At 39.6% G+C, this 15,177-nt stretch overlaps 1 protein-coding gene across 3 annotated transcripts in view; it reads right to left on the reverse strand.

Moving 5' to 3' along the window:
* The window catches only part of mtus2b (microtubule associated tumor suppressor candidate 2b), a 42,542-nt gene extending 27,505 nt beyond the window's left edge, over nucleotides 1–15,037 (reverse strand). For 2 of the 3 annotated variants that reach the window (XM_037981792.1, XM_037981789.1), the window contains exons 1-4: nucleotides 14,926–15,037; nucleotides 4,550–6,537; nucleotides 4,196–4,388; nucleotides 3,375–3,587 (exon numbers count right to left, since the gene is read on the reverse strand). In XM_037981792.1, the coding sequence (XP_037837720.1) occupies nucleotides 3,375–3,587; nucleotides 4,196–4,388; nucleotides 4,550–6,325 (2,182 nt within the window). In that variant the 5' untranslated portion in view covers nucleotides 6,326–6,537; nucleotides 14,926–15,037. Of the gene's footprint in view, nucleotides 1–3,358; nucleotides 3,588–4,195; nucleotides 4,389–4,549; nucleotides 6,538–14,925 lie in introns of all 3 variants that reach the window. The other variant, XM_017416370.2, reaches the window with a different exon arrangement.
* Between the last annotated feature and the right edge of the window lie 140 nt (nucleotides 15,038–15,177).

Below are 15,177 nucleotides of genomic sequence, written 5' to 3' on the forward strand. Positions count from 1 at the left end.
CAGGCTGGTCAACAGAGGTGATCAGGTCTTTAGTTGTTCTGAGGTCCAGGCTGGTCCACAGAGGTGATCAGTTCTTTAGTTGTCCTGGGGTCCAGGCTGGTCCACAGAGGTGATCAGGTCTTTAGTTGTCCTGGGGTCCAGGCTGGTCCACAGAGGTGATCAGGTCTTTAGTTGTCCTGGGGTCCACGCTGGTCCACAGAGGTGATCAGGTCTTTTTTCTTCATACCAGACAAGCTTGAACTCTTGGTGTTTTTAAGTCTCATCCTAAAACATATTTGTACTCACTGGCTTTTATTAGAATATCGGAGATGCCATTTGTGCATGATTTTATTGGGTTTTTTTATGTCTTACATTTATAATTTTTTTAGTTTTGTTTGAATTTATGGTCTCATGTTTAGTATTGTCTTTGAACTATTTATTGTTTTGTGTGCAGCACTTTGGCCAATGACAACTGTTTTTTAAATGTGCTTGATGACACATGACCTTCTAACTTCTCATTAAAGCGATGTCACTTTTGAACTCAGGGGATTCAACTCATTTTCTCAAGAGACTAAAATAAAAACCTTGATCAGAGGCCAACCTTTCTTCAATTGTTTTTTTTTTTTTTTTTAACAACAACTTTACCATATTTTTCAGTGGTTTTGAAAACTAGGGAAGTTGCATTTCCTGCAAAAATGCAGCATGAATGTTGATTTCTGAATGACTTTGCTGAAGAAACTAAAGGAACGTTTATCTGTTTGAACATTAAATATACTGTCTTTGTAGTGTATTCAATTGAATAAAGATTGAAAAGGATTTGCAAATCATCATATCCTGTTTTTATTTATGTTTTACACAACATTTTCCCTACCCCCAAGCATGTTAGCACATATTCACACACACAATCACAGGAATCATGTGGTTAAAAGACAGAAAAACATTGAACTCTGATGTAATAATTGTAAACACAAACTTAAAGAGATGTGGGGCTGAACCGAGTGGGGAGCAGTTTTGTGATAAAACACTGCGGTGTTGGGGGTCGGAGTAGATTGAGCTTAAAGCTCCACATCTGGAGTGAGTGGACTCTGGTTCCTAAAATACAACATGGCAGCTCCCATAAAGTCCTGCTGGCTTCAACTCCCAACAATAAGAGAAGGCAGGGACTCTTGGTCTAATAGTTAAATATCCTGTATGTTGCTGCTCTCAGCAGGAAGAATTAGGGACTTATGACTGGATCTGATGCTGAACTAATACCATGTTTGAATATCAAATTATTTTTGACATGTGAAGTATTTTAGATTTGTTGGAATATATAAGAAAAGGGCTCTAATGTGCACTGGTTTACATCTCAGTGCTGCATTGTGCAGGAAGTTAATCTGTGAAATACTACCATTCATCTTTAAATGGGATTTCACACCAAAAGAAAAAGTAAAAATATATTTTTATTTTAAACTTAAAATTAAAACCATTTCAAGAAATTCTACAAATAACATCCATCCATCCATCCATCCATCCATCCATCCATCCATCCATCCATCCATCCATCCATCCATCCATGCATCCACTCTCTGTCAGAGTAGTAAGTGAAGAGTCACAAACCAGACAGACTGAATTACTTATAAAATATTCAGCTTCTCAATCAATGGTGGTGCTGACACAGGCTGCACATTCTGCAGGTAATATAACACTTCAAAAAAAAAAAAGCTTGTGTCCTTGAATTATAACAGCATTACTGTGACCTGAGAATGAACAGGATAGTGGCTCACAGAGGCTGGAGTCACAACTAAAACTGAAGCAGGAATATCTCCAATGAGGTATCACATTTAAGTGATTCTAAGTGCAGACATGACAGCTGTATAACACAATCTGAAATGCACATGTTTTGTGTGTCATTTTGAGAGGGAATGCAGTAAGTTTTCTTGCTGCAGCAGTCTGAAGTCACCTGGGAGAGTCAGCAGAAACAGAGACAGGCCGAGCAGAGGAGCTGCTAACAGAGGAGCTGCAGGCTGAGTGTGTGCTTGGATTTTTCTGCATGTGTGTGGATAAATCCAACCCCTACAATAAGTATTCTCTTTAGCAGGAAGAAGATGGAGAGAACGCTTTTGGTTGTGAATGACGATGTAAATTCTGAAGCGACAGGACTTCTTTTCTGTTCGTTGAAAACATTTTGCGACTTAGCTGAGGAGTTTTCTTAATTTAAATAAAATTCATATGTACTTTTCGTGTTGCTTTCATTTTATTACCAGATGTATGATTTAATCCTGGTAATAATCCACCTGTAGCTACAATAAACTGGATTGTCTTTTATGTGACCTTATCAGCTGCTCAAATAAGAGGATGTTTGTGAAGCAGCCTTTTCTTTACATCATCACTTTATGCTGCATTGAAATTTTAGAGACTTTGTTTGCAGGCATTAATTTTTACAAATCTGTGGTTTGGTCCTACTTTAGCCCTTTAATTAAGCTGAGATTTGGAATTTGATTGAGACATTTTGGAATCTAGATCCCCTTCCAGATATTCTTTTTAGTTTGGGATTATTTTCCTGCTGCGTGATCCAACATGGGCCAAAGTTAAACTGTTCAATGACTGAATACTAGACCCAAATCATCAACAACTAGTATTGTGTTTGACAGCTGGTATGAGGTGTTTATACCAATATGTTGTGCTTATTTTTCACCAAACATAACCTTGTGCATTATGACTAAACATCTGCACTTTGGCCTTTTTTATTGTCATACTCTGAGTGCAACTCAGTGATCTACAGCAGCCCTAACTACACAGAATTTAAATTGTCCATCTTTCCATTACAGCAGCCTGCAGCACAACTGAATATACTGAGCATACAGTTTAATAATAACAAGCTCTTCCCAAGCTGACTGGACAGATGAATTCCATATGCCACCTGACGCCTGATGTTTATGATGGCATCCTCTTCTCTGAGAGGATGTTACATATTTTTGGAGTAAATCCCTGTTGAATGTGGCTGTATTTGATATACATATGGCTGCTACTAATGGTGCAGCCCTCCTGAGCCAACAGCCTGAAGGGAAACACTGCTGTGAAAGCTGCCAGTCATTTATCTTCTGTCTGAGCTACTTCCAAACATTTTACTATTGAATAGACACCCATTTTACCACTGAAGCTTAATTAGAATGAGGCCTTTTGCTGCCAAAAATGAAGTGAATTCTAAATTAAGCAACAAAAACAACAACAAATGAGTGAAGACAAGGTTCCCTTAGTATTACAGTAACTGAAGACAGAGATAACAGGCAAAACAAGTAGAGTTACAGATGGCATTAAACATGAATGTGGAATATTCCTGTAATCAAACACACTGCCTGACACCTTATGGTTTTTGATTAGATTTAACATTAATTACCAGTGGTGCAACTCACAGTGAGCGGGTCGGCAGGGATCGCTGCTGCTGCTGTCACTGGACTGGTTGCTGGAAACAGACGAGACGCTGGAGCACCGGATGACGCCCAGGGCAGCCAGACGAGCAGCTGGAAGGCTGGAGAAACCTGGTGGACGTAGACCGGACTGGCCTGATTTCAGCAGGAGGCTTTTGGGAGTGGTTTCTGGACTGGACCACTTCTGCTCATTGAGACCTTGACAAAAACAAAACAAAACAAAAAATGCAACACTGCCTTAGAAATACAGCAAGAAAAAAGATTAAATGAAACTGATTTTGAAATGTAGTACTGTTTTTTTTTAATTCTGTCACGCCTGCAGAGTAATCAACAAAGACTAATTTGTTTTACACTGAAATGAGAATATATATATGATTTACTCTTAGATTTATGAAGAAAGACTAAGCAATTTATTTACATAAATATCACACCACAGAGATGTTTACTTAAAGGCTTTCATGCCAGTTTTACACACCAATTAAATGTAAAACTACCTTAATTCAGCAACAAAAATGCACATATTCAAAGGAACACATAGGATGAGTAGATCAACACCTGAAAATTCACATGTGCTGTGCAAGTTGGTAGAACTCTGATATCAAAAGCTGTGAACTTCAAAGACTCAGGGTGCTACAAGCTAAATTTAGCTCTGAGCATGACATGAATAATGTGTAGTAAATCATTCAAAAGAGTGAAGAAGCTCCTCTGCAGCTTGACAGCTTGGAAAAAATGATATTTAAAGGATGCTCAGAGGGACAGTTGAACCCTGTATGAATAATTTGCCTGGACGGGGCAGATTATCTCACCTGCCTGATCTTGGTAGCCTGTAGTGGACACTCTGGCTGCCTGAGTAGACTGGCATGGAGCTGCAGCTGACTTTTGACCACTTTGCTGAACCCTTGTCTTGGCTGCAGGCTGCCTGGTGATGGCCCCCAACCCCAGCTGAGGCCTAAGTGCTCTGGGTGAACGGTAGATGCCTCCAGCTTCTTGGGAAACGTGCTAATAAGGGACAAAACAGATAGTCAGACATGGTCACATTTGCTAATGTTAGTAATAAAAAAATAGAGAGTAATAATTGATTAATAGATTAAACCTTTTGCAGATTTATGCCATTTATGCCATGCCCTGTGAGTAAATCAAATCCAGAGTTCACCTCTCACCTCTTGCAGGTATTTCTTTGACATTTCCTCATGGAAGCTCTCAGATTTTCCATTCAGCCTTTGGGGAAAAGTGCTGCTCGGAGGTTTGGCCCCACTCACAGCAGTTCCTGGAGGATAACACCCTGCTTTCTGCATCTCCTGTCGATATTTGTCCAACAGCAGATTGGAGCAGCTGAGCACTGGTGTGGATTTAGATTGAGGAACACTTTTGGAGTCTTTGTGAGCTGGCAGGCTGGAGTAAGAAGACAGCCGTGGTGGTGTTGTAGAGGCTTCCTGTTGGGCATCTTGTGGTTTTGCTTGCATGTTCTTCCGAACGTACGTAATTATTTTTGGTCTGACATTTTTGGGTTTCTGGGGTGGTTCGACCTCTCTCTGTTGTGGCATGATTGGTTTGGGAATTCCACTGTTTATGCTTGTTTTATTTGGAGGCTTGATATTTTGACTTCTAAGAGAAGAGTCACTGCGCTCAAAACTCAGTGACCTTGTGCTCTGGGCTTTGGCTGGAGAAGCAGATGGTTGTCTTTTGGGTGAGCAGGAGGTAGTTTTAGGGGATGCAGTAGTTGCTGTTCGAACTGGGCTTCCCCACGGCTTCCTCGTCTCCAGAGATGAAGACTGGGAGGTGACCATGTTTTCAGAGGAGGCCTGCTTTTTTAAAGAATTATCAAAAGAGAGCTGCTTCTTTAAAGTATTGTCAAATGAAGGCTGCTTCTTAAAGTTCTTGTCAAAAGAGTTTTGCTTCTTTAGAGTGTTATCAAAAGAGCCTTGTTTTCTTATGGCTTTGTATTCACTTGCTGACTGAGTCCCTTTTGCACCTGTTTGGACTGGCCTGATCAAATCAGGGGTTTCGTCAGCCTGTGTGCTTTTATCCAGTTTCATGTTGCCTTCTTCATGTGACTTTGTTGTGGAGGACAAAGCTTTAAAAGTACAATCAGAAATGGCGTTCTCTGCTGGATTCTTCTGGTTTTTGTTCTTTTTGTGCTCATCACTTACATCCTTGCATAAAACTCCATTGTTCAGCTGCGTCTGTGAAACAACATCCTCTGATTGAGGCACTGAATTCAAATTCATGTCCAGATCTTGCTGGTGCAATGTGTTTTTTTTAGCAAGGAAAGAGGGCTCATCGGCTCCTTGAGAGGTCTTGACTCTCTCGGAGTCGGTGCTGCAGATTTGGGAAGCCAGGGTCAGGTCCTCTGAGATGGCTGAGTGAGAACCAGAAGCAATGTGCCAGGAGTCTGTCGTTTGAGTTGTGGTGGCAGCGCTTAAAATGGTGGACGGACAGGTTACAAAGACATCAGTTTCAGAACTGAGCTCAGTTCTGGACACCTGTTTACCCTCAGAGATGTGAGATGCAGTTGATTCCTGCTCACCACCAACATGCAGAATGGACTTTGACCCTTCTTGGCTTGAATCATCTGCTATCTCTCCTGCTGTGGCTTTACTGCATGATGAAAGCTGCTCTTGAACTTCCTTCCGCTCTGCAAGCCCAACAAAGTCCTCTCCTTCCTCGACCAGATAAGCTTCCAGCTCCTGACACTCCAGCATCTCAAACTCAGCCAGCTCGGGATCATCACACTGAGAGTCGGTACCCCAAATGATGACCTTATCTTCCTCTGCTGTCTCAGTCATTAACCCAGACAGAGAGCCAATATCTTCAGTTCTCCTGCCGTCTTTTGTCTGAACATCATTTGCATTTGCATCACCAGTACCCAGTTTACCACCCCTCTGGTTGTTATTCCTCAGCTCCCCATCTCCAAGAGGCTCTGCTCGATCACACATTATGGAAACAGCTTTCGGTTTATGGCACCTTCAAGAGCAGTTTGAAATCAGCCATCCATGGCAGCCGTTATGAAAACTCAGCTCCACTCAATAATGAGTCTTAGATGGACAGGAATCGAATAAACTGACATGTTTTTGCCAGTATTCCAGGACTCAGAATGTCAAAGATCATGGTGAATTTGGAGGATTCCAAAAGATCTGGTGTTGCTAACCTGTAGAAACAGCAAGAAAAAAAAAAAACAAATAAAACACTCATTACCAAAAAATAAATAAAAATCAACATTGTACTGGAGATAAAACCCAGTAAGATGACCATATCTGTGGGTCAATAGATTAAATGCTGTTAGTTTCTTACATTTCTTCAGGACTTAAGAGCACAAACTCTCCAGCAGCATGACTCCATAAAGAAAAGTGTCAGTATCTTTTCTGTCCTGCCTATTTTTTAAAATTTCTTGTGAAAATTATATTAATAGAGTTTAAAAAAATGAATTCAGAAAAAAAAAAACAATCAGTGACTTACTAACCTTAAATTTGCCTGATGCAGTGAGGCCGAGGACTTAGTAAACTAAAAGAATGTTATGGTGCATTTGTGAGACATATTCTGATTAGATATCATATATCTGTATCCTGTTTGTGTGAATGAATATATCAAAATATTTAGCTCAATCAGGAATAGTGTGTTGTAACTATTGGTTATAGTAAAATTTATGCTTAAATAAAAATTTCCTTAGAAATACATTGATATCTTGTTTTACAGAAAATGTCAGGTTATCGTTATCTTTATTTCTTTCTGTTTAAACACCAGTCAGACAACTTATGCATTCTGTTCATTCAGCTGTTTTTTGTGCAATCCCCAGCAGTTTTCTTGAGCGCTGCTCACCTCTGAACACTTCAGTTAAAGCAACAAAGACACAACCTCCCACAAGATGCGCAGGCAACAGCTCATCACTGTCTGACGTGAAAAGGAGCATTGTGTTGTCGTCTGTTCAGAGGAGAGTGATCGAAGCATAATGAATTCATACTGAGGTGCAGAACAGGTGGCTGTTAGGTCTATTAAAGGATCTATTCGCTTTGAAAAAGGCCACATTCTTAGCATCTACATGTAATTACAAAGACAAGAGGCCACCTCTGACTAGCTGAGTACCACTCATGTTTTTGATGTTCATATTTGATGACTTATTTTGCATTTGCTTTTTAATAAAGAAGTTTAATGGTCATCCTCTGAGGATATTCAAACCGAAAGCTGCCTGGACCTCTGAAATGAGAAATTTGGCAAAACAGAAATCGTAAAAAATATGTACGTGTAGGATGAAAACATGCAAGCCCCTAGAGCTCCCAAAGCATCAAAGCAAAATTCTTTATTCCTTTAGTGCTACATTGACAAATTATTAACTTGACTTTGCAATATTTCTCCAGACTTTTTGTTTTGCTCCATCCTCTTAACTTTTTAAGATCCCACTGATCCTGAACTGTTGGTGTGTTGGTTTGGTCAACCTATGACATGCAGATAGTTCTTGTGCAAACACTACAAAAACAAGTGTAATTGGCCAAAACCAGTATCCTGTTGTGCCTGTGAGCACAGCTGCAGCTGCTCAGCTCTTTGTGCTGCTGAAGTTGTGGTTGTGTGATGTTTATGGTCTGAAATCTATCTGCTGCTAAAAATGGTCTTAGGAGCTTTTGTCCATAAACCAGCCAAAGATTTCTTTGAACCTATGGTGCTTCTTCCACAGGCAGCATCAGTACATCAATCAGCCAGCAACATCACCACTGTACATTTAATATGACAACCATCAAAAACACAGCCATAATAATGTCACAGCCATAATAACAACAGCACAGTCACGCTGAAACTGCAAAGACAGCTGTGTCAACCAGACGCTGCAGTTAGAATCACATATCAGAAAATCCCTGTCTGTGGTTTCCTCTCTTCCCTGGTAGAAGCTGTGGCTACAGTTGAGGTTCCACAATCAAAGAAGCTGGCAAAGACTGTAGCTGTTATTATTATTTTGATGGGGTTTCGCAGCTAGAAACCCCATCAAAATGTGGTTTCAACCGGGTCAGGGTTGCTTTAAAGTCTTTTTTTTTATTATGAAGTCCATGAGTTAACTATCTTGTTATCTGAAGAAAACCAAATTAGTTTTATCTCATTGTCTTTTTCTTAAAAGAATAGAGTGATGATGATGCAAGAAGAAGTGGCTCTTGTGTTAAACCCAGTTTCATTGTTTAGTAGTGTTTGAGGCTAATATCAGGAGAGTGTCTAAAACCAACAAAACCAATCTGAACTGCTTTTATCTCATAAGATCATGTCTACCAGTAAAGGCTGCTCAGTTGTTTGTGCGTGCTACGACTCCATCACATCTATCCACTTGTGTAATTGCTTGAGGCTGAGCAACTCAGTTTGCTATGTACAGTGGCCGGCAGGTGAAAACGTGCAGCAAATGGTGAAACGTGCTATAAACACATGAATGATGGCAACTGTAAAACACAGAAAAACAGAAAAACAAATGCAACATAAAATGGCTGCAAAAGTAAAATACTGCAATCACACAAAACAGACAGGAACAAAAACGTACAACCAGCAAATAGATTGCAAAGGAAAATATACTGCAAATACCAAAAACCCTGAAAACACCAAACTCACTCCACAAAACAGACCAGACCAGACCAGCAGGGGGACTCCAGGTTGGATATTGGATTCAGTGGCGTCTCGCTGCCGTTTCACTCTGTGCTCAGTGAGGTTTTGGTCAGCCCACCTCCGTGTCTCTCTTCTTCACTTAGAGACCATCAACATATTACTGAACCAATGACACTTGAGAAACAAAAATTAAATAACCTCCATGTCGTGTGAACTTCTGACCAAGAGTTAATGTTGAATTGCTTTTTTAGACTCACCTAGTTTTATCTGATTTTAAAGCACTTTTTTCATTTTTATTTTATTTTATTATTTTTTTTATTAAAGATTTATGGGTTTTTTTTTCTCAATAGCTTCCATGTTTTTGGACCAGGTGATGAAAAATTAATGTTTCATTAGGTGGGTGTGTCTCATTAGTCCAGTCTAACGAAACAATTCAACATTAATTTTTCATCACCAAAGTAAAGCAGTTCTTTTGTATGGTAAATAAACAGGTAAAGTTTGTTAGAAAATGTCAAAATAAATTTTCGGTCTGAGCACATGGCAGCAAATGTGATTAACTCCAGTAGTTAAGTGTAATAATGGCCACATGATCAAGAGCAGTTCACTTGTTCTGATATAATCTGTAGCTCAGGTGGTGTCATTGTTGGTCTAAACCAGCAGCAGGCTTTTACAGCCATTTCTTTTCATCTTTTTAGCCAAAGAACAAAAAAATTGATGTCTGCAGAAGATTTACTGAGATGATTCTTCAACAAAAAGCCCTCTTATCTCAGGCTTTCTCATAAATCCACACGTGTATTAATTCTCTCCTCACCACAGCTTTGCACCCATTAAGTTCTGATCGACAAGTTCCTTTAGCATCAAAATTCTAACTAGAAATTTAAAAGTAAAATCTCCAACTGACATGCTTCATTAGTGCAGTTATTTTCTCTACAAAACAGAAAACCATGGAGGTTTAAAGGAACTAAAGTTAAGCAAAATCTGGAACAGAGCTTCAAAAAGGTCTTTGTTAGATTCACCAGCCAGTAGGCATAAAAACTGGCTGACTATCGCTCCAGTTCATGCATTTGTTCTTCATTTGTGTCCTAATAAATTCACTTCCACCGCCGGAAACAGCTTCTCATTTCCCATTTGAATATTATTTGATGCACGCCTGGAAAGAGGAGAGGAATCTCTACCTGCGACAAGCGTGCTGAGTTTTCATGTTTAACTTGTATAAACTAAACAGAATATACAGAGAGTGTCTAAATGTGTGTGTGTGTGTGTGTGTGTGTGGTGCAGACAGAGTAAATGCTGTGTCAGCAGGTGCTCTGCAGCAGAAAGACGGATAAATCAGATCCCTTTACACCTGCCTCACCCACGAATTCCTGTCAGGTTTCACCGTGCAGAAAACATAAACTCGTTTCTGATCTTCTTAGATAATGGTTCAAGCAAATAAATTCTTATATAAATATAAATATAAATAGAATAAACCCTGATTTATTTTATGAAATGGCCATTATTAGCCGTTTTTATTGCTGGCATCAAATGTTTGATTCATTGATGCTGTTTTTAAAAAACACTCCAGCAGGTTTCTGTCTGTCCTAAAGCTAATTAAAAACCTAACATGCATTGAAGAAATGCATATTACCTGCTCAAACGATACAGCAAGAACTGTCAGCGCTGAGAGTATGTATTAGGAATGACACTTATTTACTACCACATCAAACTTTAGCTCAATAACTTTAAAACTGACTGACTTGTGTGTCTAAAAGAGTTTGTGACCTCGTCAACATCTTGCACTTGATAAGTTTCACAGTAAGATCCCAAATCGCCTGAAGGCTTGTCGTCACAGTCAGGGTCAGAAAGATACTCGGCGCCTTTATGTTCCTGCGTTTTGCCTGAAGAACAACCTTGTCTGGAACCCGTCTTTGATAAGAATGTAGAAATTCAGAGATGAGATGACCTCTGTGTTGCTTTTTTGAGTTTTGGGATTGTTTTCCTGGTTATAGTTTCTTCTGTGAGATTTTTGGACTCTATTCCACAGACTTTGTGCTGTTTTACCACCCATGTATCCAAATGTTTGACTCGACAGGGAACAGTGTGATATGACACTAGTTTTTTGTACCTTTTATACTTTTCAAAGTATTTAACTTTACTTTAGTTAAACTAAAAATTACTTTAGAAATACACTAAGATCTCTTCATTTCCTACAAAATAGTTTTTTTCCTTAAAGTCAGCTTCAGCACATTTGCTCTATTTCTGTCTTCTTATGCTACTTTTAGCTACTATTCTGGCATTTCTAGCTACCATTTTGCTATATTTAGATAGTTTTGCTATTTTAAGTTTGTAGCTGTTGTTTTCTACCTTAGCTAAGGTTTTGCAAGTTTAAGTTTTTAGCTACACTTTTGGTTATTTTACCTTTTTCATTTTAAATTTAACAATTTAGTTTTAGCTTCTTCTCCAAATTTCAGCATTCACACTGCATTTTTCTCGTTTTCTCTGCGATTTTCTTCGGGATGTTTGGATGCTCCAGCCAGCCTGTTTGCAGCCACTTGACGTGAATGTTCTTCACACATCATAAAGTCTGAAACTCTCCTGGAGTAACGAGACAACCAGAGACGCCTGACAAGAGATCATTTTAAAGAAATGAGCCCCCGCCTGGTAACGGGCTTGTTTCTGCTGCAGCTGATTGTTTCCTTTTCCCTTAAATTAAATTTTAGCTCCAAATCAATTCAGCGCCGAGTCAAACCACAGAGCAGGGCAGCAGTATTTCTCAGCTCAGTGGTGACATGATGGATAGGATTCACTGGTTATTAAGTTTGAAAAAATGTAATCTATCTAGTATCAGAAGTAGTTTAGAGAAGAAAATAAGTGAGGAACAAACTGCCTCAATGGAAACGATCCAAAGTATTTTAAAACACTGTTTGCTTCAAACAACCTAAAAGGCCTTCCAGTATATTCCACCTGTCACTCTTAGTTCTGTGAAACTCACCTCCTCATTAAGGGCGTTTCATAACTTGATGGTTTCTTATGATGGTGGATGAAATAAAAGTCAATCAAACATGCAGTGAAGAACCAAGTATTTAGATTTGTTTACATATTTATATAATTATTACTCCTTGGTAAGACTAGAAGAATACCTACAACTCAATCAATTTTCAAAATATTGACCATAAATCTGGTGCTGTAGTAGCTGAGAGTCATTCTCAGCACATACGCTGAGCGTAATGTCTCAAAATATCCCAAAGTTACTTTCAAGGTTTCACCAAACTGCCTACAGATCAGTCATTTCTCAACATAAGATGATGTTAGTCTAAAACTCTGGCATGAAAGCCGGTGGGCGATATGCATTCCCACAACAAACCCTAGTTTTTTATTTAAAAACTGAATTAACCTATTTTAACTTTAAACAACTGACTTTTTGATTTATAAACTATTTAAAACATGTTGTCAATAGACCTCTTGAAACCAAATTAACAACACGTTAGGTTGACAAATCTGTTCAACTAAACTTATAAAAACTGCTCACTAGATTTCTTTGTCACTAAACATTAAATCTTATACATTCTTCAGATCCCAAGAGAAGAAACCTTAAACTGTCAAAGGAACAAAGTAAAGTAAAAGGACAGTATTTTTCTCTGAGGTGCTCTGGAGTAGAAGATAATAAAAAGTGGCACAAAAATAAAAAGATTCAACTAAAGTACACATCATATTTTCAGTGAAGTGCAGAACATGAGCAAACGTACGGATGCACAGCTTCATCCCTACACCAGCTTAAGCCACTTCCATAACTCTTTTTGTTTCCATCCAGTAACTGAATGTCTGCCTTCTTTTCCCTGCTGCACCAGCGCTCCTCATGCACCTCAGGCAAAAAATAATAATTATCACACAAACACAGGGGATAATTAGGAAATTTCTGCTCGTCCCATAAACATCCTTCTCCCATCCCCCCATCCCTCAGCGACTCATCCTGTCACCTGATTAACAGACTGAGCTTTCATTAGGTCTCCTCATAAAACCAGTGTGTCCTCACATGCAGGTTCTGCTCTCTTTGAAACGATCTGCTGGTCTGAAGCAGAACACAGATCAAGACCATCACTGTACCAAGCTACTGGATAGTTCATTTAAAATTCTCATGAAATATTGAATGAAAATGGAGGCACCAGTCTCCCTCCAATATTTAATGCTTCAGTGGCTTCTTTGTGTAACCTGACAAATCTCACAGATCTTACTGAGTTCTTAAAGATGCAACAAACACAAGTGTGTGTGCAGAAGAATACAGAATGTAAGTGTACAGACGTGGATCATTTTTTGGTACCCTTCAAGAATAATCAAAAAGAAAGAAAACACACACACACACACACACACAGAACTGATGACAACAACCTCCAGTTTAATCTCATCCGTCCCAGAAACTTTGGGGTTTGTCAACATGCCGTTTGGTGGCTCCTGTCTGGCTTTTTAGTGTTTTTCGGCTGGTAGTGGAGCCTCCTGGATCTGCTTCCATTCTGATTCAGAATGTGACAGATGGTGTGATCAGAAAGGGACGTACCTTGACCTTCGAATTTATCTTGAGTGGTTTTAGATGGTTTCCTTGGCTCTTTTCCTACAATCTACACTATCTGTCTGATCAACCTGGGGTTGCATTTCCTTGCACCCACATCCAGGAAGGTTGACTACAGTCCCATGAACCTTATACTTTTTAATAATACTGTCAGCTGTGGTCAGAGGAACATGAAGCTGCTTGGAGCTGATCTTGCAGCCTTTATCTTTAACATGGAGCTCTGACCTCAGACAGCTCTCACCTGTGGTGTACACAACCACACAACCAAACTAAACCGCCCAGTGGTAGGTTTGTTCCCTTTAAACAGGCTGAATGGAGGCTGTGAAACATTAAAGCACCGTTGGTACCAACCATTCTGTTCACTCTGTTGTCATGTTGTTTACTCTATCTCATGCGGAAGACATGCAGATATACATTTACGTTTAACTGAATCACTTTTTAAGAGAAACAAAGCATTGTTTCAGTGAACTGTGGGGCTACCAACAAATTTATCTGTCTCTGTTTTTAAATAAATGCATTTAATGTCAAAGACTTATTAAATCAAACATTAAAAGGTTATCCTGACGATATCAAATGGTGCAGTTTGAAAGAGTAGTTTTTCCAGATAAACTGAAAGCAATTCTGAAATGCGGGTACTCACTCAATGTAAACACAGCACTGCCAAAAACCACGTGGGAGCTTGAGTCAGGTGACTGACCTACATTAGGCTGGCTACAGTCTGTAAACGAATATGTCCGATAAGTATAACGTTTGACCTATTTTCAGTCACTTTGGCTGTTTCTGTAGGTAAACAACAGTGGTATTTGGCTTCCGGAGAAAAATATTTTGTTTCCTACTTTCCAAGTTTTTGATCTGGTCGTCCAGACTTTGCAATGAGTACCTTTAAATAAAGTGACTGAGCTGGCAGGGCTGCATCAGTGAGGCCTCAGTGGCTGTGGATGCTGCTCTCTGGTCCTCAGATCCTCAGTGTGACATCTGATCAAAGTCAAAACACTCCAGCTGAAGCCTGTCACTGCACTTTAATTCACAGCAGTTCCTTCATTTTATGTTCATTTACTAAAAAAAAAAAAATCATCATTCTTTACAGAAGAAGCATTTTAAATGAATGCATGGGAAATAATTTGAAAGGCTGACTTCACACACTGAGGTGCTCTTGCACCTTCAGAGGATGCTCTCAGTTACAGCTTCATTATGCAACTGGCTCTCCCGGGAATAATAATAATAATAACATTATAAGATAATGACTTAAAGATAACACCGTTATTACAAAACAGGCTCCTCTGCAGCCTCACAGGGCAGATGCAGCAGCAGCAGAGTCGATAAATCCTAATGATGAAGTGCTGCTGAGCTGAGATGGAGATGGAGACGGAGACAGAAAACAATCCCCGCTGTGTGTCTGCAGAGGGAAACGGAAATCCTTACCGGCTGGATTCAGCTAATCCGCCGCAGAGGAGCTCCACAGTCAGCGGAGGATGGAGAAGAAGGAGGGACGCGGGCAGTTTGAGTGGAAATGAAGAGGATTCAACCTGCAGCAGACTCCTGGAAAACAGGGAGGGAGGAGATGAAACGCCGACACGGTTAATGGCGCCCCCTGCTGGAGGAGACCAGAAAGACGGGTTTTTGTTTGTTTTTTCTCCACAATTTGGAGAAACAAGCAAGTTTCCTGCAGGTGAT

This window comes from Kryptolebias marmoratus, linkage group LG2 (genome assembly GCF_001649575.2).
Source record: "Kryptolebias marmoratus isolate JLee-2015 linkage group LG2, ASM164957v2, whole genome shotgun sequence".
NCBI classification, from domain to species: Eukaryota; Metazoa; Chordata; class Actinopteri; order Cyprinodontiformes; family Rivulidae; genus Kryptolebias; species Kryptolebias marmoratus.